A 27,398-nucleotide genomic window follows, 5' to 3' on the forward strand; every position below is an offset into this window, starting at 1 on the left:
TGGGTAACTGAAGATAAGTTCACAGCCTTTCCTGCCGGGCTGGCTTTGACGCGTGATCCTCAGATCTCAGCCTCTAGTGTAGCTAGCATGACAGGCTTGAGCACCAGCGCCAGCCTGGAACCTACTTTCAGGGCAGATTTCAAAACCAAAGCAGCTTCCGCCCTCACCTGGAATGGCAGGGGGAAGCGAACACAGCTCGGTAAATACTAACTCACACTTATTATTCCCACCCAGGCAATGTGGTGACTTCAAAGGCTGCCGGACACTGCTGAGAAACTTCCCCTACGGGATGTTAGATCCTCACCCCCTAGATTTCCCCACAAAAACATCCACGAAAAGAAACACTTTTCCAGCCGTTGTAGCTGCCGCTTCAGATGCCACACACACGAAACCCTTCAGAACACGATGAACTGCCTTTATTTCGGTTCACGTCCGCCCAGCGATTAGTGGTCCTAACAGAGAGGGCCACCCCCCCCACAATCCCCCACCTCCCGTGTTGCCCAGCTCCCCCCAAGCCGGCAGAGGGCCTCAGGAGCAGCAGTGGGGGGCGCCCCTTGGGGGGCTCCCACTGACTCGGTGGACCCGAGGGGCAGGGCGGGCCTGTGCAAACCTTCCACATTTCAAAGCAAAGCGGTGGGGACCGGGAAGGAGAGGATGTGTGCTTCGGGCCTCCTGTGGCCGTCCCCATCCCGGGCTGAGCTGGGGCAGGTGCCACCAGGAGGCTGTTACCTACAGACCCGAGCTGAGGGCTGGCTGAGGCGGCAGCAGGGTGGGGTGGGGTGGGGTGGGGCGGGCCTGGCTGGACTGAGGAGGTGTCAGATGCAGGCCTCACCTGGTAGCTGGGGTGTGGGGCAGCAAGCGGGTGGAGGAGAGGAAGGAAGCGCCCCCCCCCCCCCAGCGCAGGGAGAGGGAGGGTGGGAGCGCGTCCAAGGGGCTGGAGGGCTGCAGCGCGCCTCGGCCGCGTGGGGCTGGAGTGGGGCGGGAGGTCTGCAGAGAAAGCCGGGCCCGGCGGCAGGGAAGGCCTCACACCACGCGTCCCCAGGCTGCATCTACTCTAAGGAGCCACCGTGCTGGGGGGCCTCGGGGGACAGGGATTGGGAGAGACCCCGGCGTGCCACACGGAGAGATGAGGGGAAAAGGAATGAGGAGGGCAGGAACAGGGAAGGAGGGGTGCACCCCAGACGTGCCAGCATGGAGGGATGGGGACAGGAGCAGGGAAGGGGGGACAGAGCCCAGACATGTCAGCATGAAGGGCAGGACGTGGGGAATAGGAATGGGAAGGGGGGAGCACACCCCAGGAGTGTCAGCATGAAGGGCGGGGGTGGGAACGAGAGCAGGGGACAGGACTGGGGAGGGGGGCAGACATCGGGTGCACTGGCAGGGAGAAGGGGGGACGCAGGACAGGACTGGGGAGGGGGGACAGATGTCGGGTGCACTAGCATGGAGGCTGGGAGGAGGGGGGCAGACGTCGGGTGCACTGGCAGGGAGGGAGGCAGGGAGGAGGGGGACGCAGGACAGGACTGGGGAGGGGGGCAGAGACCCCAGGCGTTGCAGCAGCAGTGATTGTGTGCCGAGTCTGTTCACAGTTGAGTCAGCAGCGCCCGCCGGTCAGCGCGGGTCAGCTCGGCTGCGTCCGATCCCGGGCAAGGAGGACAGTGGTTACATTGACAGATGGTCTGTTATAGCACAACTCATATATTTCAAACGGACAGAATTAGTATCATGTACAGTGTCTTAGGATGAACTGCCTCGAATGGGAGCTTCCTTTCCAGTACTTGAAGGTCTACAGACGGATCTAGAAACTGACTACTGTGGAGGATGGAGGCCCGGAAATCGAGGGGCGGGGCTTTCAATTAGTTGCTGTAACACTGTCCTTCCGGCGGCTGGGGGAGTTTCATGTTTTCTTTAGACATCATCAGGCGCCGCAGTTCTTGCAGGACGACTTTGATGCTATAGGAGTTCTGCCACTTTGCTAGCACGGATATGGCTCTTGGGTCCACCTATGAAGAGGAAAGCAATCCCAGTGAACTCAGGCTCTCTGCAAAGGCAGTGCACGCGGGGCCGCAGCTGCTGTGCACCCTGGGAGCCACGCCGCAGCCTGGAACAAGCTGCAAGGGCCCAGCAACAGGATCAGGTCTGAAGCCCTTCTGGCCCCAAAGGTCAGGAGTGCTCAGAGCTAGTGCTCTACCACACCCGAGACAAACCTCCACTTCTGGCTATTTTGGTAGTTAGGAACTTTCCTGTTTGGGCTGGCTTTGAACCAGGATTCTCAGATCTCAGCCTCCGGAGTTGTGAGGCTTACAGGTGGCTGGTGCCTGGCAAGCCTGGTATTTTGCAGCAATCGGACTTCACATTTTTGTGTTAGGTGTTTGGCCTACACAAATGAGTTAAACGAGCAGCAAGCACAGGCAAGCACTTCACCTCTGTGCCTCAATTTCCTCATCCTGCTGAGAGGACTGAATGGGCTCACATCGTAGTGACTAGGAGACACGACCAGAGCCAAGCCTGTCAGCCCACCGCACCCCACCGCTCCAACGCGGAGCAGCCCACGCCCAGCGCCCACAGGAGGACGGAGAACCGCCAGAGGACAGGGAAGTGGGAGACAAAACCAACTTACCACTCCATTAGAACTATTAACTCCGTTCATATTAGTTTTTGTTACAAATCTTACAAAGGGGGGCGCTTCTGGGTACTTAGGTCCACATTCTATTTTAAGGCTGTATATTCGGTTTTCATAAATTGTCTGGAAAAGAAGAGGACAGAGATGTCAGGTGTCATGAGCAACAAAGCAGTGTGTGTGTTGCCCTGTCCCTGCCCCCACAGGCCACCTGCCGCACCCCAGCCAGGTCCCCCCCACACATCAGGATAGGGGCCGGGCATGTTCTCCACTCAGCACAGCCACTTGCCCCGCCCCCCACCCCCCACCCCCCGCCTGGGGCACAGACCTGCACTCAATGCCCGTCCACGGTGCACAGCACTGCGGGTGAGGCAGGACAGTGGCCCCTCCCGCACACTTCCCTCTGCCAGCCATGATGGACGGCCCTTTGTGGTGAAGGCAGAGGCCAAGGTCTGGGCCTACATGGCCAGAACCAGTCCTTACACCGCCAACAGAGCCACTGGGGAGAATCAAATAGGTCCAAGACCACACCCAACCTTTCCTGTAACATCCAGGCTTCTCCTCCCGCTCAGAGCACCTCCAAATCACCGGCAACTCCAAGGGCCCTGGACTCGGGACTTCCTGTCCTACATGAAGTCACCCTGTCACCATTTGTGTCTGTTTCAGGTTCAAAGGTGACCCAAGTTCCTCTGAGACCGATGGCATGGCAACCGCCCCACGCAAGGCATCACCTAGAGGTCTCCAGGGCGACTTTCAGCCCTGCCATGACAATGCCAGGGTGGGAAGTCACTCAGCACACACTCAACCCACTCTGTTGCCCCATGACAAGCTAGCACACTCCCTCAAATCTGCAGCCTCTGCCTCCAGGGAGACGGCAGGGCTCCGCTAGCAGGTTCCCTCAAGGATCGAGCTTTGCCCAAGCCCAGCCTCGGCTGCTTTGGTCTCCAAGAAGCCAGTATGCAAGCTGGAGCCCGTGGCTCACGCCTGTCATCCTAGCTACTCAGGAGGCTGAGATCTGAGGATCACAGTTCAGCCAGCCCAGGCAGGAAAATTTGTGAAACTCATCTTGAATCAACTACCAAAAAGCCCTAAGTGGAGCTGTGGCTCAAGAGGTAGAGTTAGCCTTAAGCAAAAAAATTCAGGGACAGTGCCCAGACCCTAAGTTCAAGCCCTAGGACCAGCACCACATAAATACATAATTTTTAAAATGTAAGGGATTTGACCCAAGTGCACTCTAGGTATGCATGAAAAATACCACAATGCAACTCCTTTGTACCATTCACACACACACACACACACACACACACACACACACACACACACACACACACACACACACACACACACACACACACACACACACAGTTAATGAGAGGGTTTGCCTATGGTATTATACGCGGTGACAGAGTGCACAGGCCGTCTAAGAGCTCCTCTGACCTGTGGGTTAGACGCAGCACAGACGCGGTGGATCGGTGAGGGTCTGTGGTGTCCCTGGGAACCACAGCAACATCCCACAGTAAACACGCAGGGGCGGAGCCAGGCTCCTGCACACTGCCTGGGGCGTCTGCTGGGATGCCCCAGTTGGGCTGTCAATCATCTTCCAGCTCCAGCCCGTGAGTGGCAGAGCTGGGGACTGTCCTCTGCAGGGGATCCTTCTGCCCCCTTCTACCTGATCAGCCTCTGCATGGAGCCACTCTGGCTGACTCTAGCCTGGCTTGGTGCTGTGTCTCCAGGAGGCACCTGAACACCTGGCTCCCTGCGGGGGAGCTGTTACGCGCGGCCCAACAGCCAAGACCAACAACACCTCGGCAGCAACAGACCAACAGATAAAGACAGACACTCACACACAAGTACGTGCATGTGATGGAATATTATTCAGCCTTATATAAACAAGAAAAGCCACCCTCCCAGTTGTACTGACAAAGACAAACATGGAGGGGCCGGGAACGCAGCTCAGTGGTAGAGTGCTTGTATTGCTTGCATGCATGAAGCCCTGGGTTCGATTCCTCAGTACTACATACACAGAAAAGGCTGAAGTGGTGCTGTGGTTCAAGTGGTAGAGTGCTAGCCTTGAGCAAAAGGAGCTCTGGGACAGTGCCCAGGCCCTGAGTTCAAGACCCAGGATTGGAAAAGGGGGGGAAAAAAGACAAACATGGAGGCATGACACGAAATGACAAATGCTACACGGTCTCACTCCCGTTTGCAACTGTAAAGGCTGAACTCAGAAACAGTGAGACAGGGTGTGTGTGTATGCATGCGTACACACACATACACATGTATACATGCAAGCCAGAGCCAGACCTCAGGCCAAAGAGCCCAAGCTTAGAGCTACAAGATGCTAACATGCGGGGTTGTGCAGCAGACTGGCCAGCTGGTACTGGATCACTCACATGAAGCCATCCTCGGCAGCACTGCTGTGGTGAACGCCACAAGGAGGAAACGACTTACAGAAGCCGATGCTTTGGCCAGCACACCACTACACAATGCACATGAACATAAACAGCCACACTAGTGGCTCACTAGCGCTGCCATGACGGTGTCAGGAGGGCTGGGGGAGGGCCTCACACTGGCCGCTGCACGCGCAGTGGCGCAGCCTCTTGGCAAACAATCTACTCAAAGCAGTAAACAAGGGCTGGGAAGGTGGCTCAGTGGCAGAGTGCTTGCCTAGCATGCCTGAAGCCCTGGGTTCGATTCCTCAGTACCACATACATAGAAAAAGCAGCAAGTGGCGCTGTGGCTCAAGTGGTAGAGTGCTAGCCTTGAACAAAAGCAGCTCAGGGGCAGTGCCCAGGACAGGCACTTGAACTCAGGGTTCAAGCCCCAGGACTGACAAAACAACAGCAGCAAAAACGTTAAACAGTTACCATGCTGGAAGTAGTTACTTAACTACTTAGGAGGCTGAGACCTGTGATTTGAAGACAGCCTAGGAAGAAAAGGTTGAGTCTATCTCCAATTAGCCAGCAAAATGTAATACTGGAGTGCCAGCCACGAGCAATAAACGGAGCAAAAGCTCAAGGCCCTGAGCTCATGTTGGGTATTGTATGTAAACACACACTCTGTCTCTGTCTCTCTCTCTCACACACTCACACACACACACACACACACACGCACATCCCCCAATAATTAATAAACCAGCACAACGTGTCATTTCCACACTGAAACACTTTGATCACGAAGAGATGCTGCAAGGCAAGCTATGCTAATTAAGGGCAGCAGGACAAACACAGCACCCGCTCTTCCACTCAATGCAGTCCTGAGGAGGTAGATTTGGATCCGAAAGCAGATCAGAGGCTCCATCTCTGGAGGGGGTTGGGGAGCAACACCAATGGAGTGGGTTTCTCCTTGGCGTCATGAAATGTTCTGGGATTAGCAATGGTGAAGGTTTATCCTAAGTCAGGTGTAGTAGAACATAACTGCAATCCCAGCGCTTAGGAGGCCCAAGCCAAATTTAGGGAGATTCCTTCTCAACAAAACAGCAGGGCACACTTGCCTGGCCTGTGCAAACACAAAGCTCTGGGTTCCAAATACAGCACTATTAAAAAAAAAAAAAAGACACCCTAGAACCTGAAGATTACATTTAATAAAGCTCTTATTAAAAAGATAGGCCAGGGCTGGGAAGGTGGCTCAGTGGTAGAGCACTTGCCTTGCATGCTCAAGGCTCTGGGTTCGATTCCTCAGCACCACATAAGAAAAAAGCCGGAAGTGGCGCTGTGGCTCAAGTGGTAGAGTGCTAGCCTTGAGCTGAAGAGCTGGGGGACAGCGCCCAGGCCCTGAGTTCAGGCCCCACGACCGGACCCAAAAAAAAAAAAAAAAAAAAAAGATAGGCCAGGCGTTGGTGATTCACCCTGTAATCCCAGCTATTTAGGAGGCTGAGAACTGAGGATCACAGTTCAAAGCCAGCCCGGGTAGGAAAGTCCATGAGACTCCTATTTCCAATAAACCAGCAGAAAACTGGAAGTGGTGCTGTGGCTCAAGTGGTAGAACACTTGCCTTGAGCTGAAGAACTCAGGGGCAGTGCCCAGGCCGAGTTCAAGGCCCACAACTGACCAAAAAAAAGATAGAGAGTTGACTCATGCCTCTAATCCTAGCTACTCAGGAGGGTGAAATCTGGAGGAACATGGTTTTGAGGCCAACCAGGGCAAGACATTCCATCTTCAAATTAATCAGCAAAAATCAGGGATTGGAGGTGTGACTCAAGTAGTAGAGTACTACCCAAGCAAGTGAAAGCATAGTGGTAGGTACATTCCTGTAATCTCAGCACGCAGGAGGCTAAAGTAGTTGGAGGGTCACTAATTCAAGGCTAGCCTGGACTTCAAATCAAGACCCTGTCTCAAAACAAAACAGATGTGGGCTGGAATGATGGCTCAGAGGTAAAGCCTGCCTAGCAGGCACAAGATCTTGATTTCAGTTTCCAGCAGCACACAAAACACTATCTCTCACTATCTCCCCCCACCTAAAAAACAAATAAAAAACCACAAAAAACCAGACATAAGAGCAGTGCCTTCCCGTCAGGACCTCTCCCTTGTAAAGAGATAAACCGAAGCAGTCTTAGACAGACAGAGGATTTTAAGTACACAATCTGTGGCCTTACACACGGGTTGGTGGTCTGCCCCACACCTGCCCCAGCCCCAGGCACTTCCAGAGCCTGGGGCGGAGATAGGGGTGGGGCCAGAGGAAGAGGCGAGGCGCATCCACAAGAAACCAAAGGAAACTATCTTAGGAAGAAGTTCTTTAGAGACATTGAACAGATTCAGAACAACCCAGTTTTCATAGGGAAGGAGGAGAAAGAAAGTAGCAAAAACAGAACCCCCTAGCCAGGCACAGATGGCTCAAGCCTGTGATCCTAGCTACTCAGGAGGCTGAGATCTGAGGATCGAGGTTCAAAGCCTGCCCAAGCAGCAAAGTCTGTGAGATGCTTATCTACAATAAACCACCAGAAAACTGCAAGTGGAGCTGTGACTCAAGTGGCAAAGTGCTCGCCTTGAGCTGAGGAGCTGAAGGACAGCGCCCAGGCCCAGAGTTCAAGCCCACGACTGAAAAAACAACAACAAAAAAACAACAACAAAAACAAAAAAAAAACCCCAAAGACCAGAGCCCCACGACCATCACACAAAACTATTCGGCAACAAAACTGACTTAAACAACATTAAAAGGTAAAAGTGGCCAAATGCCTGGAGCTGACACCTATAATCTCACTTCCAATCAGCTAGCAAGATGCCAGGCTGGAGGTGTGGTTCGAGTGGCAGAGCACCAGCTGAGTAAGTCAGCTACGTAAGCACCAGAAAAAAGGCACAGGCAGTCACTGGGCATGAGCCGACGCCGTCTCAGAAGAGTGCTGTGGAGCTCAGGACACTCCTGTGCCTGTCCAGCCCTCACTCTGCACACTGTGCCCTGCCCTCCCCACGGTGCAGGCTCGGATTGGAGCCTAGCCCGAAACCCCAGGAAGGAACAAAGCCTGTGAGGCTGGAAGGGAATACACCAAGTCAGCCCTGTGCCCCCAGGCAGGGCCTCCCGTGCTATGAATTCACCCAGCAATCTCTCCTGTGGCCTCTGGGTCATTCTGCAACGGTGACAGGAAAGCGTCACCATTATCTGCTTGTAAAGCCAGCAGTGTGCCGAGGCGGGCGGTCCTCCCTACGTGACAATGGGCAGGTGACCACATTTGAGACAGCCTCCTCATCTGTCACACGGGATGCGGTGACCCAACAGCGCCAGGACCCGCAGGAAGCGAATGACACTTCCTGCGTGTTTCCTACGGGCCCTCAAGAAAGGTGGCTGGCACTGAGGCCTGGGGCAGCAGCTGACCGCTGCGGGCCTCGGCTGCGGTGAGTTAGGACACCGAAAGGATGGATGGCGAGCACGGGCGCAGCCTCCCTCCTCGCATTCACCTGGTGCCTGGTGGCAGCTCTGCCAGCACCAGGCGCTCAGTGGTGAGCCGCTCGCTTTGTTCTAAACTACACCACGGGCACAGCGACCTCGGGCCGTGGCCCAGACGGTCACGGAATGTCGCAGTGGGAGTCTTCACGGGCAGGGTGCTTACCATTCGAGGGCTTAAACAGCATCAGAGGAGGCTCAAATACACACAGTGAAAGTGCTCAGACAGAGCAGGCACATGTGAGAGAGTATAGCCCGGGCGTGCCCGCGACAAGCGCCCGGGGTAAAGGAGGCACAGTGCATGTAAGACATTGACATTATAGCCGCAGCTCGACGCTTACTCTTGGAGGCCCAATTATCATCCCTGTCCATCTGGTAAGGGTCATGTCTTCGTCATCTTCCAGACCCCAGCTAACTGTGCCATCTCCTACTCCCTTCTGGCCTTCTTCGAGTTCTTCCAACAGGCGGAAATTGCGAGGGACTTTTACTCCTAAAATAAATGGAGAGAAATTCAAGATACTGGCAACTCCAAGAAACTCCATAGCCCAGAGCAAGCGGCTGGGTGTGGCACCTGAGACCACGCCACAGTGCCGACACCACCACCATGCTGTTCGGCTGTTCGCAGAGCTACAGGACAGGATGTGACCAGAGCAGCCCACCCTGGACAACTCTGCAAAGTGTCCCCGCGCCGCAGGCTGCCCGGCTCAGTCCCGCCTGAGGCGACCACCACCATCTGCAGCGCTCACCGGTGCACCCTGGAGCAGGGCTCTTTTCTGGGCGCTCCCGAGCACCCACATCTGAGGCATAGGCAGATGTGGCAGGCAGATGCGCAACGGCAGCCCCTTTTGCATGTGTAGGGCAGTTTCTCTGCTGACGGTGACTGCACGGAGCAGGGTGGCCAGTCCTCAGATCTGTTTGCACAGCCGGCCAAGAGGCTCCAGAAATCAAGGTGGGAATGCACAGTGCACCGCAGGCCACAGAACTCAAGTTCAGTTGAGGGCCTGGGCATCCTGGGTTGTGGGAAGACAAAAGGCCACTTTCTCCTGGGCCTGCGCATCGGACACTACTCCTAGCCACTTTACCAGCCTCTCCCACTTCTCTGGCACCTGCATCACACTCTGTGCATCCAGACTGGCTACTGGCTTGCCAGCCTCATGCCAAGTCCCCTCTGGGCAGGCTCTAGAAGCAAGTGGGATGCAGCATACAACTGTGGAGAGGGGGGGGTCTGAGCACACTATTCGCAAGGGAATAGATCCGACCCTATCTCCGGCGCTGAGATGCAGTGCCTGCCCCCATGGAGCTCTGCAGCGCATCACTGGATGGGAGAATGCGGGAAGCAGCAACGTGGCCTAGAGAGGGGGAGGGGTGTATTGCAAGAGGACCGAGGGGAGTGGGCCTGAGGCAGGGGCAACAGTAGGAAGGAGGCCATGGTACAGTTAAAGGCATGGACAAGACAGTGAGCAGAAGCAGATCAGGAATTCCATGCTTCCCAAGTGACAGGAGCTACTGGAGTTTTGAACCAAGTCTCACAGCTCCGGCTCCTTGGCTGCGTTGTACAGGGCGCTCCAGAATGGCGGCGGTGATGGTGGCAGATATGCAGGGCAGTGGTAGAGTGGCAGCTGTGAGTGGTGATAAAGCTAAGGGACAGCATCCAGGCCATGAGTTCAAACCCCAGTATTGACACCAAAAAAAGTGGGGGCGGGTGGAGCAGGTCACAGTAAAGGTTGCACTAGCTCCACAAATACGCACGAACATACTTTAGAGAAAATCCAAGCCAGGTGCCAGTGGTGCACGCCTGTAATCCTAGCTACTCAGGAGGCTGAGACCTGAGGATTGTGGTTTAAAGCCAGCCTAGGCAGGATGGTCCGTGAGACTCTTATCTCCAATGAACCTCAGAAAACCGGAAATGCAGCTGTGACTCAAAGTGGTAGTGCTAGCCTTGAGCAAAGAGCTCAAGGATAGCATGCAGGCCCTGAGTTCAAGTCTCATGACCACACACACACACACACACACACACACACACACACACACACACACACACACACACACACACACACACACACACACAAACTGATTTTCTATAGACGGTCAAGAACACAGATGTGAAAAAGCTAGCCAAGTGCTCCACCACTTACCCCCACCCTGAGCCTGTCCCTGCCTAGCAATCTAGCTAAGCTAAGTCACAGAGGGCCACCAGCCCTAGCTGTGCTGGTGACAAGGGAGAGGAAGGGAGGTAAGGCTGGTCTAGAGAGCACGCAGGCTTCTTACTGACAGGGTGTGTATGTGCTACCAAACCCTCCATCAGCACTGTCTCATCCAGCAGAGAACCAAACACAGGCGAACGCTCTGCTCTACCAGCCTTGAAGCACCACTCTCCAGTCCTCAGAGCCACAGCTCCCGGCCCAGCAGCCTCCTGGCCGTTCAACACCCTTACCTATTCACTCTGGTTCTCATGCCAGGGTACCCCGTCCCATCCCAGCTATACTGTGGGGTCTGTTCTCCTGGCCCAGCTTACTGGCTTCCTGTGCTAGAATTCCAGACCCTAGCCACCAGGTTCAGGATCCCAACCTCTGCCTCTGGGGAGTCTTGACCCAACCCACAGCTCAAGTAAGCTAAAGTTACCAATGTGCATTTCCAATCAGATGGCACTAATGACGGGTTTGCCCCAGCCCTCCTCCAGAGGAAGCAGCTGGGCCTGCTTCACACCCACTTCAACGTGAGCAGAGCCGCCCTCTCACAGGCTCCCTTCAGGCCTCGGATGGCACAGCTCTCACCCTCACCGCAGCAAGGCACAATTCCCCCCCCCGGCCCCCAACCTTGCTTGGCCAGTCATTTCGGGAGCTCCTGCTCACTGCCACCGCTAGCCGTGCTAGCCCGTGTAAGCCCTGCAGCTCTGAGATCCAAACTGGGGACTCCTCCACAGCCACCAATGAGCGGGATCCCCTCTCTCACCCGGTATCTTCTCCCACCTGATCAGCTGACCAGAACCAGGGTCCACCTGCTTCATCTACTGCCACATGAGCAGTCTTCTTACCCAGGCTGGCTTTGAACTACCCTCCTCAGATCCCAGCCTCTTGAGTAGCTAGGATTACAGGTGTAGGCCACTGACACGGGCTTCAGGTGAGCGTTGAACTACCTCCTGGGATCAAACACTGGTGCCATGTAATTGAGATTGCTAAGGTGTTTTTTTTTGGTTGTGGGGCTTGAACTCTGGGCCTGGGCGCTGTCCCTCAGCTCTTCAGCTCAAGGCTAGTTGTCTACCACTTGAGCCACAGTACCACTTAGGGCTTTTTCTGTTTATGTGGTGCTGAGGAATCGAACCTATGGCCTCATATATGGGAGGCAAGCACTCTACTACACTGTGCCACCTTCCCAGTCCTCTAAGGTCTTTTGACAGAAATAAAACTTGGAAGGTTATAGTTATTTTAATGAAGAAAAACTGGCTCACCACCCAAACTACACCACTAGAAAATGAAATTTGTTTTGTAAGATCCATTCTAAGCCAGGCGTTTGTGGCTCATGTCTGTGATCCTAGCTACTCAGGAGGCTGAGATCTGAGGATTGTGGTTCACGCCAGCCCAGGCAGAAAAGCTCATGAGTCTCCAATAAACTACTCAGAAAAGGCTGGAAAGAGGTGCTGTGGCTCAAGTGGTAGAGCACCAGCCTTCAGCAACAAGAGGCTCAAGGACACCACTCAGGCTTTGAGTGCAAGCCTCAGGATTGGCAAAAACAAAAACAAACTCACTCTAAACCACCTGAGAAGCTGCATATGAGGTTGGTGTATCAACACTTTCTTTTTATTTTTGTCGGTCGTGGGGCCTGAACTCTGGGCCTGGGCGCTGTCCTTCAGCTCTCCAGGTCAAGGTGAGCACTCTACCAGTTGAGCCACAGTGCCAATTTCAGTTTTCTGATGATTCATTGGAGTTTTCTGGTGGTTTATTGGAGATAAGAGTCTAACAGAGGGCTGGGAAGGTGGCTCAGTGGTAGAGTGCTTGCCTTGCATGCATGAGGCCCTGGGTTCGATTTCTCAGCACCACATAAGCAAAAAGAAAAATAAGCCGGAAGTGGTGCTGTGGCTCAAGTGGTAGAGCTCTAGCCTTGAGCTGAAGAGCTGAGGGACAGCGCCCAGGCCCAGAGTTCAGGCCCCACGACCGGAGCCAAAAAAAAAAAAAAAAAAAGTCCAACAGGGCTGGGAAGGTGGCTCAGTGGTAGAGTGCTTGCCTTGCATGCATGAGGCCCTGGGTTCGATTCCTCAGCAGAAAAAATGAGAAGTGACACTGGCTCAAGTGGTAGAGTGCTTACCTTGAGCTGAAGAGCTGAGGGACAGCGCCCAGGCCCAGAGTTCAGGCCCCACAAAACACACACACACACACACTCTCTCTCTCTCTCTCTAACAGACTTTCCTGCTGGGGCTGGCTTTGAACATGGATCCTCAGATCTCAGCCTCCTGAGTAGCTAGGATTACAGGAGTGAGCCACCGGTGGCCGGCAGTGTATCAATATTTTCTTACAAAGCAAAGGACATTTCTATCTGGATAAGGCTTAATTCTGGAACTTCAGATTTGTATCTGCTTCAGAGACATAAATCCAGATATAGATGAAGGTTGGAGATCTGTCAATCTGAGGATAAACCAGTTACAGCCAAATGGAGAGGGGTAATTGAAAATCATGACAACTCAACCCAGCAAAATGAAGTCAATTATGCTAGAGAGCAGCATCAGAGTTGACCACAGAGCCTGTACCAGCACATCTCACTCCTCTTAACTCAAATGTTAAGATTTCTGACCCTCTGTGTTTCTGACACTGAAACAGCTGGAAGAAGAACATCAAGTGCAGGCTCAGGAAAGGGGACTCATGTCAACCCTGCAAAGCCAGGGGAGCTCCAGGCTCTGTAAGAGCTGGCAGGGTGCAGGGAGACTATCCAACAGCAGGTGCAACTAAATAGGCTGTGGCTATTAAATTAACTATGGGCCAGAAACCAGTGGCTCACTCCCACAAACCTAGATAACTCAGGAGACAGAGATCTGAAGACTGTGATTCAAAGCCAGCCAAGGCAAGAAAAGTCTGAGAGTGTTATCTCAAATTAAGCACCAAAAAGACCCAGAAGTGTGAAACTGTGGCTCAAGTGGTAGAGCACTAGCTATAAGTATAAAAGCTCAGGGCCCTAAGTTCCAGCCTCAGGACCAGCATATACACACACACAAGTCAGCCTGCTTTTTTCTCTTGGCTAAATATAATTAAGTTAAAAGTCAGCAGGTGGACTGAGAAGGCAGCTCAGTTGTAGGATGTTCACCTAGAATGCATGAAGCCCTAGGTTTGATTCTTCAGCACCACATAAACCGAAAAAGCCAGAAGTGGCACTGTGGCTCAAATGGTAGAGTGCTAGCCTTGTGCAAAAGCTCAGGGACAGTGCCCAGGCCCTGAGTTCAAGCCACGGGACTGGCAAAACAAACAAAAAGTCAACAGGTAGCCGGGGGCCGGTGGCTCACGCCTGTAATCCTAGCTACTCAGGAGCCTGAGATCTGAGGATCGAGGTTCAAAGCCAGCCCAGGCAGGAAAGTCCGTGAGACTCTCATCTCCAATAAACCACTAGAATACCAGAAGTGGCGCTGTGGCTCAAGTGGCAGAGCGCTTGCCTTGAGCTGAAGAGCACAGGGACAGCCACCAATCCCTGAGTTCAAGCCCATGACCCAACTGGGGGGGAAAAAAAGTCAACAGGTATAAGATATTACAAAGAAAACTCTGACAGTCTGGTTCAAAAGGCTGGTCTGATAGTTTTATTCCATATCTTAATAAGACACTTCAACATAACAATAAAAAACATAACAACACACTCAAATACTTGTGGTACAGGATGATTTTGAAAGCCAGATGTGGTGTTGCACACAGGATTCACCCAAGAACCAGAAGATGAGGCAGATCTCAGGTTAGAGGCCTGTCTGGAATACGTAGCAAGATACTAGCTTCCAAGACAGAAAAAAAAAGCCCTTTAAAACATCTGAGGGGGGGCTGGGAAGGTGGCTCAGTGGTAGAGTGCTTGCCTTGCATGCATAAGGCCCTGGGTTCGATTCCTTAGCACCACATAAGCAGAAAAAGCCAGAAGTGGCATTGTGGCTCAAGTGGTAGAGTGCTAGCCTTGAGCTGAAGAGCTGAGGGACAGCGCCCAGGCCCAGAGTTCAGGCCCCACAACCGACCAAAAAAGAAGAAAAAAAAAAAAATCTGATGGGGAACTCATGGCCACAAAGCAGTAGTATTGGGCTGGAAAGGTGGCTCAGTGGTAGAGCGCTTGCCTTGCATGCCTGAGGCCCTGAGTTCGATTCCTCAGCACCATATAAGCAAGAAGAAAAAAGCCGGAAGTGGCGCTGTGGCTCAAGTGGTAGAGTGCTAGCCTTGAGCTGAGGGACAGCGCCCAGGCCCAGAGTTCAGGCCCTACGACTGGACCCCCCCCCCCAAAAAAAAAAAAAAACCAACAAAGTAGCAATCTTGGTAACAGGTACCACGGCCGAGCCTGTGTACCCATGCAGCCCAATGTGACAAGAGCTAGTGATAAGCTGTGATACCACAAGCATCTCTGCTGGTAGGCCCAACGACCACAGCCAAGGATCACACCTACTAATGGGAAAGGGGACACAGTGAGGCCTCTGACAGAGACACCCCTAGAGTCTTCTTTGCTGAAATGTTTCTCTAGTCTCAAATTCATACATGTGGCTAAACAAAGAGAGACCTGCAAGGACTTTGCTGGGTGCAAGGCAGAGAGGATCAAACGCAGGCTAGTACAAAGCAGACAACACAGGAAAACCAGCAATGACTTCACATGGGAAACTGCGCCATGAGGTGAGGCGCCAGGGTGGCCTTTCTAGGAGCCACCCCTGGAGAAAGGAAACAGACATGAGGACAAGGCACCGCCAGCAAGAGCAGATGGGACAGACCTGTGTGTGCCACCACATAGGTGCCAGGCAGCAGGGCCATGGGCAGAGGGAGGGCTTCCAGAGGGGCGGGCTGGGCTCTGACACTGTGTCTGCTCCAGAAAATGGATGGAAAAGGGCTACAGGACCCTCAGCAATCAAACAGTGATGGGGAGTGCTCTGCTCGGACTCGTGCTAGGGTGAGGTGCGGAGGCATCAGACCCCCACCCGAGGGTCTTACTGTCTACCAAATGTGTCAACAGCCAAGGCAGGGGCTGGAAGACTGGCCAAGCACACTTGTCCTGGGGCCCTGCAGGCCCATCCCTGAACTCTGGCTGTGGCCCCAGGCTGATCACGTCTCCTCAGAAGGCCTGTTTCCTCATCTTTCCAACAGGTATCTGCCTCAAAGGGTTCTGAGAAATGAGAGGACATAGTTAACACAGCAGCCAGCACACTGTAAGCCATGACGTCCAAGTAAGAAGTCTGAGGGCTGGTACACAAGCAAGGACCAGAACCTCCTTTGTGCAAGACATGCAAAGGCCCAAGCCCAGAAGATGTGGGCTACAAGAGCATCAGTAAAAACAGACCACGTGATGGGATGTGGCGGAAGTCAGGGAGGACGGAGGGAGGGAAGGAAGGAAGGAAGGAAGGAGGAAGGAAGGAGGAAGGAGGGAGGGAAAGTGGAAAAGGAGGGAGGGAGGGAAAGTGGAAAAGGAGGGAAGGAAGGAAGGAGCTGCAGCTCCCCTTCCAGTAGGCAGCACATTATCCAGAAGGCCAGGAATACTGTGGTGGAGGGATGGGTAACAGAACTTTTCCTTAAGTCTCTTCTCTCACCAGGACTTACTTTGGCACATGCCAAAATCCACTGGATCTCTCTCTCCTAGCTAAGACCCTGGAGCAGGAAGCCCTGCTCCTGTATGTCAAGGCTTCTCAGGCAGCCACCGACGTGGTCTCCTGGGGGGCCTGGCTCCTTTCTGGGGCACCCCCTCGCTCTGGGTGCTCACTGCATAGCTGCACTGGCTGATGGGAGACCAGAGGGCTGCTCTGTGATCTCTTCAGAATAAAGCAGAGGCTTCGCCAAGTTTGTCCTTCCCAGGACCAGACACAGAAGAGTTACAATTCACCAGAGAAGGAAAGGGAAAAGGAGACAGGAAGGGAGGAGGAGGGGGGGGAGGAGAGTGTTTTTGAAGTTCCTCTGAAGGTGTGAAGATTATCATCACAAAGAGCAAGGCCAATACCCCAGCGCCAATCTTTGGCTGGGTCTCTTCCCTTGAATCCAGGCCCAGGAGAGCTCCTGCAGGGAGACAGCAGGAATTGCAGCTCCAACCTTCTTCCCAGGCCGGGCGCTCAAGAATGGGGAAGGGATGACCACTTCATCTCCAGCATTCAAGAGGTTATTTTCATGAGCTGGGGGGGGGGGGGGCTATGCAAATTCACACCAGCCAGGGCTGATCCTCAGCAGGTTGACTGCCTGCCTGCTGTGGGTTGCAGGGTGAGAGGAAGACCCTGGCAGCCAAGGTACTGTGCAAGGTCCCACAGTCCTGGACAAGGCAGGAGGAAGCAACTGGCCACTGTGTGGGTATCCTGGGGACCACAGGGCTTCTTACAACCCCACTTTGTGCCATCTGTGCAGGTCTGGCACAGGCAGGACCACAGCAGTGACCACGGACAAGTTCAGCCTCACAGCTGGTTCCCAACAGCCGGGCACAGATTAATCAAGTTGATCACAGGTCCTGAGCACATGGGAAAAGCTTCTCAAGAGTCAAGAAGAAAAGAGGCCCAAACACTCCCTTCATTTTAACCCACCAAGGTTTTTCTGCCATGTATGTGTCCATTCATTCACCTAACCATTCATTCATTTATCCAACAAATACCAAAGGCTGTTTACTGCACACCAGACATTAGGCTAGTGACTTCTCCTGTACAATAAAATCCAGAGCCAAACCTCTCCAACTCATCTTTAAAATCTCCCGTGGGCTCTAAGGACTTTTATTCTGTTCCTACAAGCCAAGCTCCACCCTACCACAGGACCCTTGCACTGACAAGTCCTTCACCACTTCCTGCCTGTGACACCTGTGGCAGGGGGCCCAATCCATCCTTTGCCTTATCAAAGGCCCTCTCCCCAGGACCACCTTCGCAGACACTCTAACAGGTGCAGTTCCCAGTGAGACCCTCAGCGGCCTTCTCCCCGCTCTGAATGAACACTCCACGGGCAGGATGGGTTCACCTCGCTCGTCGTGCACCAGGGCATGTGCCAGGCTTTCAGTGAGTATCCATGTGGTTAGTAAAGACACAAGTTTCAGGAAGCCGACTCTAAGGCCCTGTCGTCCGCATCACACCCAGGGCTCTCGTCTCCTCCTCGGCCGCCGCCCCCAGCGGTACTTAGGGAGCACTCTTCCACCGGCAGGGCCTCAGGAGCGCGGGATGAAGTAGCTGTTCAACCGGACTGGAGATGCTCATCTCAAGCGTCTGTGCGCAGCACTGGCCCGCACCGCCCTCCTCCAGGACGGGCCGGCTCTGCCTGCGGCGAGCGCTGGGGCAGGCTCTGCCCGGCGAGCCGACTCGGCGCGGCGGCGGCTGGAACCGAAGCCGAGCCGGGTGAGCCGGCCCCGCCGGGCTCCAGGAAGACCGCGCGGCGGGAGGGCCGGGCCCCGGGCGGCGGGTCCGCGCCCGGCCACTCACCCCGCACCGCCACCGAGGGGCCACATCCGGGGAACACGGGCTCAAGGACCACCGGCCCCGCCGCCGCCGCCCGGGGTTCCCCGGCCCAGGGTGTCAGTGCCCGGGTCGCTCATCAGAGGGGGGGACCCTCCCTCCGCCGCCGCCCGCAGCAGGGCGACGCCCGCCCGACCCCCGGGCCTCCCCGCCCCCCGGCCGCGGCCTCCCGGTCCATCCCGGAGCCGCCGGTGGGCGCGGCGACCTCCACGCCGCGGGCCCCGCGCCGCCCCGGCAGCTCTTCCCTCCGGAGGAGGCCCGACTCCGGCCTCGCGCCCCCCGCGGGGCCGCCCCGCCGCCCCGGGGGCCCCCGCCGCCCACCGCCCGCCGGGGCTCGGCCCGGCCTCCTCCCGCGCGCCCCGGGCGGAGCCGCCGCGACCCCGCCGCGGGGAGGAGCCGCCGGACCCCGCCTCCCCTCCCCCGCCCCGCGGCTCTGGAGCCTCCGGAGCCGGCGTCCCGGGCCCCTCGCCCCCGGCCCGGCCCGCCCCGGCGGGGCGCTCGCCGCCCGCGGCCTCGGGGCCCCCGCCGCGCAGCCCCCGGCCCTCCGGCCCCCGCTTCCGGCCGCCGCCGGCCCCTCCCCGCCGGCCGTCGCGCGGAGCCCAGCGGCCGGAGGCTGGCGCGGGGCCGCCGGCCTCGCGGCGGAGGCCTCGGCGGCGGCCCGGCCCCACCCCGGCCCGCGCCCCGCCGGCCCGCCGGGCCCGCCGCCCCCGCTCACCCGAGCCTGTGGTGGCTGCCATCTTGCGTCGCTGTCGTTCGAAGGCCGGCCCCTTCTTCACCCCCCGGCGTCCCCGGGCCCCGGCGCGCACGCGCGTGCGCACGCGCAGCCGCCGCCGCCAGCCCCGGACCGGAAGGGCCTTCTCTCCGCGGCCTGAGACCGGAAGCGTTTACGTGCGCGAGGGCGCGCGGCCGGGGCGATGGGCCGACGTCGAGGAGCCCGGCGGGAGCGGCGGGGTGAGGGGCTCGGGAGGCCCCGCGAAGAGCCCCGGGCTCCGCCGCGCGTCGCCCTCTCCAGCTGGACCCTCGCGCGTCTCAGCCCCGGCGGGACTAACGTCGAAAATGAAGCCGGGAGCCGCAGCGTTCGAGCCCACGCCGGACGGCCTCGGGCCCGCCGTCCCCGCCAGCTCGTGCCTCCAGACCCTACGGACCCGCCTGCGCCCCGGGCGGGCAGCCTTGGCGGGAGCCGCGCCGCCGAGCACACGGAGGCCCGGCCGGGGCCGGGCTCTGCGCACCTACCGGGCCTCGGTGGCCCGCGCGGCCACCCCGGCTGCTCGGGAGGCCCAGGCCTGAAGACTGCGGTTCGAAGCCAGCCCGGGCAGCGAAGTCCCCGGGACTCCGCACCTACCATTCACCACCGGAAAACTGGACGTGGCCCAAGTGGTAGAGGGCCAGCTGGCTTTGGACCGAGGCCCTCAGTTGAGGTCCCAGGACCCACGCGTGCAGCACGCGCACACGCAGAACTCCTTTATCAAGAAGCCCTTGTATGGATGAGGAGCAAGAAACTGACTCAGTCACACTAACCCCAGCAGAGAAATGATGGGTACAAAAGGACAAAGAACATGGACTGGGAAGGTGGCTCAGTGGCAGAGCGCTTGCCTCGGGCATGCAGGCCCTGGGTTCGATTCCTCAGCACCACATAAGTAGGAAACCCGGAAGTGGCGCTGTGGCTCAAGTGGTAGACCGCTAGCCTTGAGCTGAAGAGCCGAGGGACAGCGCCCAGGCTGAGTTCAGGCCCCACGAGTGAGAAGAACATTGAATACTTACCAAGTATGTCCTCCCCCCCAGCAAGCCTCATTCACCACAAGCCTTACTGGACGTGCCAGCCAGAGTCCACATGGACACACGCTCCGGCTACAGCCATCTTTATCACGTCCATCTCTAGACAAAGTGAACAGTACAAACTGGTCACTGCCTGGAATCAGGGGCTCACGCCTGTCACCTTGACTACTCAGGAGGCTGAGGTCTGAGGATCGCTGTTCAAAGCCAGCCAGGGTAGGAAAGTCCATGAGACATCTCCAGTTAACCACCAGAAAACCAGAAGTGGTGGTGCTATGTCTCAAGTGATAAGAGCACAAAGAGGCTCAGGGACAGTGCCCAGGCCCAGAGATCAAGCCTCACAACCAACCAAACCTCTTCCCTGCCCTAGCCCCCCAAGACTGACTACAATAATCATCCACTGAGAACAAACGTCAGATGGAAAGGGCCACTGTCATCGCTCCAGGACTGCAGGAAACCAGGTCTATAGCAAACCAGGATGGATGGTCACCTTGCCCACAGGCTGTACACCCTTGCTGGCTTTTTGTTCTGATCTTCACTGTACACACTCCCCTAAGAGGGCCATGACCTTCAAGGGCCTCACTCTAGCATTGACACTGTGCTTGTGACATGCAGCACCTCTCTGTGGACACTGGCTTTTTGCAAGGACTGTGGGTCACATGTGCAACGCCACTCCCCCCCCAGTCCCTCCCACTTAGGACTTTTCATGTAGGGCTTAGGACTCTTCACTTCTCAGCTCCAGTAACACCCTTCAGGGAAGCCTTCCATGATTGCTTCAACTGCATCAACACAAGCTTTCCTCGGCTAAGACCAGGTGTTCCTCTTTGTCTGAGGTAATGAAATGGTCATTCTGTGCCAGATGATACAAATTTGCTTTGAGGAGGCACAGAAAACATTTGCTCTGCATTTTGGGCCACTGTAAAGCACCAGTGAGAGCTAACTAGAGCCGTTGAGCTTCTTGGAGAGTTCTAGGTTTGAATTTTCACCACTTTTCTTTGGTAGAATATTTGTGATGTCTGACATTCATTTCTTCTGGAAAGGGGAAAGATCTCATGATGGCTAGGGAGATAAGACAGTCAAACCCTCAAAAGATGCCACTTACTAGGCTATTATGTCGTTTACTCAGTGTGTGTCACACACATGTGCTAGACCATACCTTCCCAAAAACAGATAAAGGAACCAATGACAGAAAGCAGCCAGGTACTGATGGCTCACACCTATAATCCTAGCTATTCAGGAAGTTGAGATCTGAGGATCACAGTTAAAGCCAGCCTGCACAGGAAAGTCCATATGACTCATCTCCAATAAAATATTCAGGAAAAGCTGTGAATGGTACTATGGCTAAAGCGGTAGAGCACTAGCCCTGAGCATAAATAAGCTCAGGGACAGCGTCCAGGCCCTGAGTTCAAGCCCCAGGACCCACAAAACAACAAACCAGCAATGAAAAAAACACCTTGTTTCCATTTCCTGAAAATCATTTAAACATTTATATTTTGCCAGTCCTGGGGCTTGAACTTAGGGCCTGGGCACTGACCCTGAGATTTTTTTTTTTGGTCCAGTAGTGGGGCCTGAACTCTGGGCCTGGGCGCTGCCCCTCAGCTCTTCAGCTCAAGGCTAGCGCTCTACCACTTGAGCCACAGCGCCACTTCTGGCTTTTTTCTCTTTGCTTATGTGGTGCTGGGGAATCGAACCCAGGGCCTCAGGCATGCAAGGCAAGCGCTCTACCACTGAGCCATCTTCCCAGCCCTGGTGTTATTTTATAGGATGGGGTGTGCGCAGGCGCTGCGGCCTCTGTCCCCGCTCAGCGCGTCCTCCCTGCCGTGCGTGGACGCATCCCTGGTCAGGTCCCCGGCATTTCAGCTCCGGGCCTCCGCAGGCGAGGGAAGCGCGGGCTGGTGGCGTCTCGGCCTGGCTGACCCCACTTCACGTGGTTTGTGCTAGGTCCATCTCGCACCGCTTTCACGCAGCTCAGACGCAGCCTGTTCTAGAACGCGGAGAGTAAAGCGCAGGCCTTTCACCCGCCGCGCTCGGGGCTCACGGAGCCCCGCACGTTGGGAATGGCCGGCGAGCTAGACGGAGCCAGCGGGTTCCCACGCCCAGCTCCCGGAGGAAGGCGGCTCTGCGCGCGCACGCCCCCGGGGCATGCTGGTCATTGTAGTCCGCCCGTGTTGCGGCGTCCGCTGGGAGTTGTAGTATTCCCGCCCCGCGAGGCCCCGCCCGCGATGGCGTCACAGCCCCACCCCAGGGCAGGATCGCGCCGGCCGGCTGCCTGCGCGCTGCGGATCAGAGACCGTGCCTTATCGGATTTGCGAGGTTAATAGAATCGGGGAAGCAGGCGAGGGCTTGGCGCGGGCAAGTGCTGCGCGAGTATTAGTTGTTATTATAACTCAATCCTCTGTGACCCTTGCCAAGGAGCTGTTACCAAGTCCCGTAAGTCCGACAGGGAAACTGAGGCTGGAGAAGTTAGATGGCTTTGCTAGCCTTGGACGTCTGGAGTCCACTTCCTCCTTCTTCTTCCTCTCCTTTCCCCTCCTCCTCTTTCTTCCTCCCTCCTCCTCCTTTTGTCCTTTCTGTCGGCCTTGGGCTTGAACTTAGGGCCCTGGCTCCTTTGCTCAAGGCGAGCGCTCTACCACTTCGAGCCACAGCCTCACTTCCAGTTTTCTGGTGTTTTATTGAAGAGTCTCAGCCTTTCCTGCAGGGCTGGCTTTGAACCAGGGTCTTCAGACCTCAGCCTTCTGAGTAGGTGGGATTACAGGTGTGAGCCACCAGTGCCCGGCTTTCTTTACATGTGTGTGTTTACTGGTTCATGCCGATCCTGGCTTGAATTCAGGATCTGGGAGCTCTGGAGAGGCTAGGTTTGTAGCAGAATGTGGCTGGTTTTCCTTTCCGCCAGGCTGCCCAGCTGCGGCTGGGAGACTGGGCCAGAAGGCTGGACTAGGCCTCGAGCGTGTTTACTTCCCTCTTTGTTAAAAGCTGAGGAGAAAAACCTTTTTAAAAATGTCCTATGTAGTCGGGCGCTGGTGGCTCATACCTGTAATCCAAGCTATTCAGGAGGCTGAGATCTGAGGATCACAGTTCAAAGCCAGCCTGGTCAGGAAAGTCTTATCTCCACGAAACCACCAGAAAACTTCAAGTGCAGCTGTGGCTCAAAATGATAAGAGCACTAGCATTAGCCTTGAGCAAAAGAGCTCAGGGACAGCGCCCAGGCCCTGAGTTCAAGCCTCATAACAACAACAACAACAACAAGAAAGTCCACAAATGAAGTTGAGATAGTTAAAAGTTGTGGTAACCACAATGAGACCATAAGGCATAAAAAGAGAGACCAAAACAGAAAACCTGAGGCCTAAATATGGAGAGTACAAAGATGTGCACAGGCCCCGGAGGGTATAGTTAGTAGGTGAGGTAATTCTGGGGTCACCTACCTTGACGTTTTTCTTTAGGTATAGAGCCCAGAATTGAAAGTTGAATCAATCAACCCATCGATTTGCTCTATTCCAGGAGTGTGTAATTTGCAAATCTTGACTCAACCTTTATGACTCTCCTGATGTCAGTGCCATCTTAGAACAGAGACCACTGAGGCACAGCATGGGGAAGGACCTACCGTTCAAAGATTTGAACGGTAAACTTTTTTTTTTAAGGGGGGCAGTCAGTCATGGGGCTTGAACTCAGGGCTTGGGCACTGTCCCTGAGCTATCTTGCTCATGGCTGGTGCCCCAGGTCATACATCCCTTTTTATAGTCACCTGTAAAAGGCAACTTACAACCTGGTGCCAGTGGCTCACGCCTGTCATCCTAGCTACTCAGGAGGCTCAATCTGAGGATCTCTGTTAGAAGCCAGTTCAGGCAGGAAAGTCTGAGAGACACATCTCTAATAAACCACCAGAAAACCAGAAGTGGCGCTGTGGCTCAAGTGGTAGAGCGCTCGCCTTGAGCTGAAGAACTGAGGGACAGAGCCCAGGCCCTCAGTTGAAGCCCCACAACTGAAGAAGGAAAAGAAAAAGGGGGATGTATATGTGTGACCTTCAAGTCCACCTGGGTTGGTCATGTTGCTGCCTGGCTGCACCACCAGATGGCAGCAAAGGGCTTCCTCAGGCCAGGCCCTTGGCCCAGGCAGGATGTCCAGGCAGAAGTTAGCCTTTGCCAATGAATGTTTTTTTGCCCATGGTGTGTTGAAGCTTTTGTTGCTGTTGCCTTTTTTTGGGGGGGAGGCGGGGGTCCAGTTGTGGGGCCTGAACTCTGGGCCTGGGCGCTGTCCCTCAGCTCTTCAGCTCAAGGTAGCACTCTACCACTTGAGCCAGAGCGCCACTTCTGGCTTTTTTCTTTTTGCTTATGTGATGCTGAGGAATCAAACCCAGGGCCTCAGGCATGCAAGGCAAGCGCTCTACCACTGAGCCACCTTCCCAGCCCTGCTTTTTTTTTTTCCTTCCTTCCTTCCTTCTTCTTTCCTTTCTTTTGCAGTAGTGGGATTTGAACTCCAGGCCCCTTGCTTGCTAGAACAATGCCCTTTCCCTTGTGCTTAGGCCTTAGACTTCTTTTGAGACTCGGCCTGGTTTGCTCTTGTTCTTGTGGGCTCAAGCAATTTTTCAACCCAGGCGTCATGCTCAGCTTTTCTTGGTATGTTTTCAACATGGCATCAGTATGTTTAAAATTTGGATTTTTGGATTCTGTCCACCCCCATCCCAGCCACCTTTGAGTCCAGCACACAGCCCAGCCCACCCTCCCTCATCAGCCACCGGGCTTGGGGACAGACAGGAGCTAGATGCTGGTTCTGACCCCATTAGCTACACATCCCATACTTTCAGTCTTAAAAGTCTTAGGGAGGAGCTGGGAAGTGACTCAGTGGTAGAGTGCTGGCCTAGCAAGCATGAAGCCCTGGGTTTGATTCCTTAGTACCACATACACAGAAAAAACCAGAAGTGGTGCTGTAATCCTGGCTCAAGTGGTAGAGAGGGATCCTTGAGCAAAAGAAGCTCAGTCAGGGACAGTGCCCAGGCCCTGGGTTCAAGTCCCAGGACTGGCAAAAAAAAAAGGGTTAATTCCACCTCTGGCCCAGGAGACTGTGTCAGTCCTAGCCAATCAGAACACCCTGCTTTTCCTGGGCAACCTGACTCCTGGGGGGCACATGCCCACCCTGGGCCGGTGAGAGGCAATCTTGCAAGGCTGGCTGCAGCCGCAGCCCGTGGGTGGGGAGTGCCCCACCATCCCATCAATTCAGGAAAAGCAGACCGGAATCCTGGGTCCTGCCAAACCCCAGTGTGAACCGGCCAGGCACTTTCGCAGCTCTAGGAATTGACGGCCTTTAGTTCTCAATTGTGTGTGGTGGGGGTCGGGGGGCAAACTTCTAATACCTCTTTCTTTACCCATCCTCAGACATGGCGTCAAGTTAATTTTGAGGATGGGGTTATAGCCATTTGGGGGGGGGGTTGTGGGGCCTGAACTCAAAGTTAGCACTCTACCACCTGAGCCACATCGCCACTTCCAGCTTTTTCTGTTCATGTGGTGCTGAGGAATCGAACCCAGGGCCTGATGCATGCAAGGCAAGCGCTCTATCCCTGAGCCGCCTTCCCAGTCCCATGGGTTATAGCATTTTTAAACAAATGCCTTACTGAGGCTGCTCTTCCGTGCAGGCCAGACTCCCCCCACCCTGGGGATGGACACGGGTCCCCGTGCGTGTGGCACTCTACCAACAGAGCCATCTCAGCCCTGTGTCACCCCTGAGCCCCAGGAAGGACCTTTTAACGACTTGCTCAGAAGATAAGCACGTTTCTTCTCGTTCAGAGGTGCCCAGTGCTTACCACCTGGGCCGGCAGCTGTGTGACACACCCTGGCTCCCAGCTCCCCTTCCCCCCCCAGGACCTCTGCAGGAGGACCTCCCAGGAGGAGGCCCCTTTCCCAGGCCTCCTGCAGGCCCCAGGAGCCTGTTTCATTTTCACACATCATCAGGGGAAGTTCCATGTGCATTTATTCACATTTATTGTCTCCCCTCACCCAGCCCAGCGACTCCCGGGCAGGGCTTTAGTTCACTGTAGTCCAGTGTCAAGACCACAGTCTGACACACCCACCAGCCAGTGACATGAAGGAACTCTCCAGAATGGACCAGCCTTTATCTGTCATGGTCCCCTGAACGGTCCCCCACCCCCACCCCAAGCTGGGGTCCCCTTGGAAAGGTGACAGTAGTTTTCTTTTCTTTTCTTTTCTTTTTTTTGTAGGTCGTGGGGCTTGAACTCTGGGCCTGGGCACTTCAGCTCTTCAGCTTGAGCTCTTCAGCTCAAGGCGAGCGCTCTACCACTTGAGCTACAGCGCCACTTCCGGTTTTCTGGTGGTTTATTGGAGATAGGAGTCTCACGGTCTCTCCTGCCCGGGCTGGCTTTGAACCTCGATCCTCATATCTCAGCCTCCTGAGTAGCTAGGATTACAGGCGTGAGCCACCGGCGCCCGGCATGACAGTAGTTTTCTACCTGGGCTAACAGCCCCACCTGGAGGCCAGGCCGGGGAGCTGGGGAGGGGGCGGAGCTCATCCTGACCTCTTGGCCCCACCCCAGCCAACCAGGAAACACCTTGAGGCTGCCAGGGTGAAGGAGACTCTTGCTGCTTTGTTATAAATATATTATGTACATCCAAAACAGGACATTAAAATAGTATTCCGTGTTACAGAAAAGATATTAAGGCGTTCTATTATACATTAACAAGCAAGCACCTTTAAAAAAAACCCAAAATAAAAAAGCCCCGCTTCCTTCCCACACACCTTGTAAGGAGACAGGATGTCCTTTCCCAGGTGACCAGCCCTTCATCGGCTGTGACCGCAGCCAGCTGGAGCCGGGGACATCAGAGGCAGCTGGAATGGGGCGGGCGGAGGGAGAGGGTGCCCACACGTGACGGGGGTCTTGGCCTCTGCCGCTGGCTGCCCTCGGCCCCTCTGGCGGGCGCCATCTTGGGTGACCACTGGCGGCAAAAGCTGTCCACCTGCAGGGGCGCCCAAGGGTCCGGGTCTCCCTGGGCCACTGGGGCCAGAGGGCCATGTCAGTGGCCTCGTTCAGCCCTGGGGCAGGGCAGCGGGCGTGGGGGCGGGGCTCCCTTTTTCTGCAGTGCTGGGCTTTGGGACAGCAGCTCAGGCGCTTGGGGAGGGGCCCAGGAAACAAAAGGAAGAAGAACTGAAGTCAGTGGCTCAAGTATTGTCACGGGTGGGCGGGTCCCCTGGGCGAGGCAGGGATTTGGCAGATGGCTTCCGTTCAAGGCTGGGGAGGCTGGTCGTGGAGTGGGCTCCGGAAGTCACTTGATCTTCTGGGCCCACTTCATGTCGTCCGCCCGCGGCTTCTCCCCTGTGAGACCCTGGATGAGACCCTCCAGGCGCCGCCAGAAGCCCATCTTCTCCAGGGGGTAGTTCAGCCAGCCTGTGGAGACAGACCGACAGACATGGCCCTTCAACTGCTGGCAGGAGTCCCTCCCCCCTCAGGCCTTATTTAAAAGGCAAGGACCGCCCCCCATCTCTCCACCACCCTCCCCTCCTTGCGTCCAC

The 27,398-nt window shown here is 55.6% G+C and overlaps 1 protein-coding gene across 3 annotated transcripts in view; it reads right to left on the reverse strand.

The window, feature by feature from the left end:
• Window positions 1-394: 394 nt before the first annotated feature.
• Window positions 395-27,398, reverse strand: part of LOC138805265 (ubiquitin-conjugating enzyme E2 variant 1) — a 38,982-nt gene continuing 11,978 nt past the window's right edge. The window contains exons 1-4 of one of the 3 annotated variants that reach the window (XM_069989983.1): window positions 18,826-18,929; window positions 8,833-8,981; window positions 2,618-2,743; window positions 395-2,000 (exon numbers count right to left, since the gene is read on the reverse strand). In XM_069989983.1, coding sequence (XP_069846084.1) covers window positions 1,854-2,000; window positions 2,618-2,743; window positions 8,833-8,981; window positions 18,826-18,847 — 444 coding nt within the window. In that variant the 5' untranslated portion in view covers window positions 18,848-18,929 and the 3' untranslated portion in view covers window positions 395-1,853. Of the gene's footprint in view, window positions 2,001-2,617; window positions 2,744-8,832; window positions 8,982-18,825; window positions 18,930-25,821; window positions 27,274-27,398 lie in introns of those variants that run through there. The other 2 variants (XM_069989984.1, XM_069989982.1) reach the window with 2 other exon arrangements.

This window comes from Dipodomys merriami, unplaced genomic scaffold, assembly GCF_024711535.1.
Source record: "Dipodomys merriami isolate MVZ:Mamm:240054 unplaced genomic scaffold, mDipMer1.0.p SCAF_39, whole genome shotgun sequence".
Lineage (NCBI taxonomy): Eukaryota > Metazoa > Chordata > Mammalia > Rodentia > Heteromyidae > Dipodomys > Dipodomys merriami.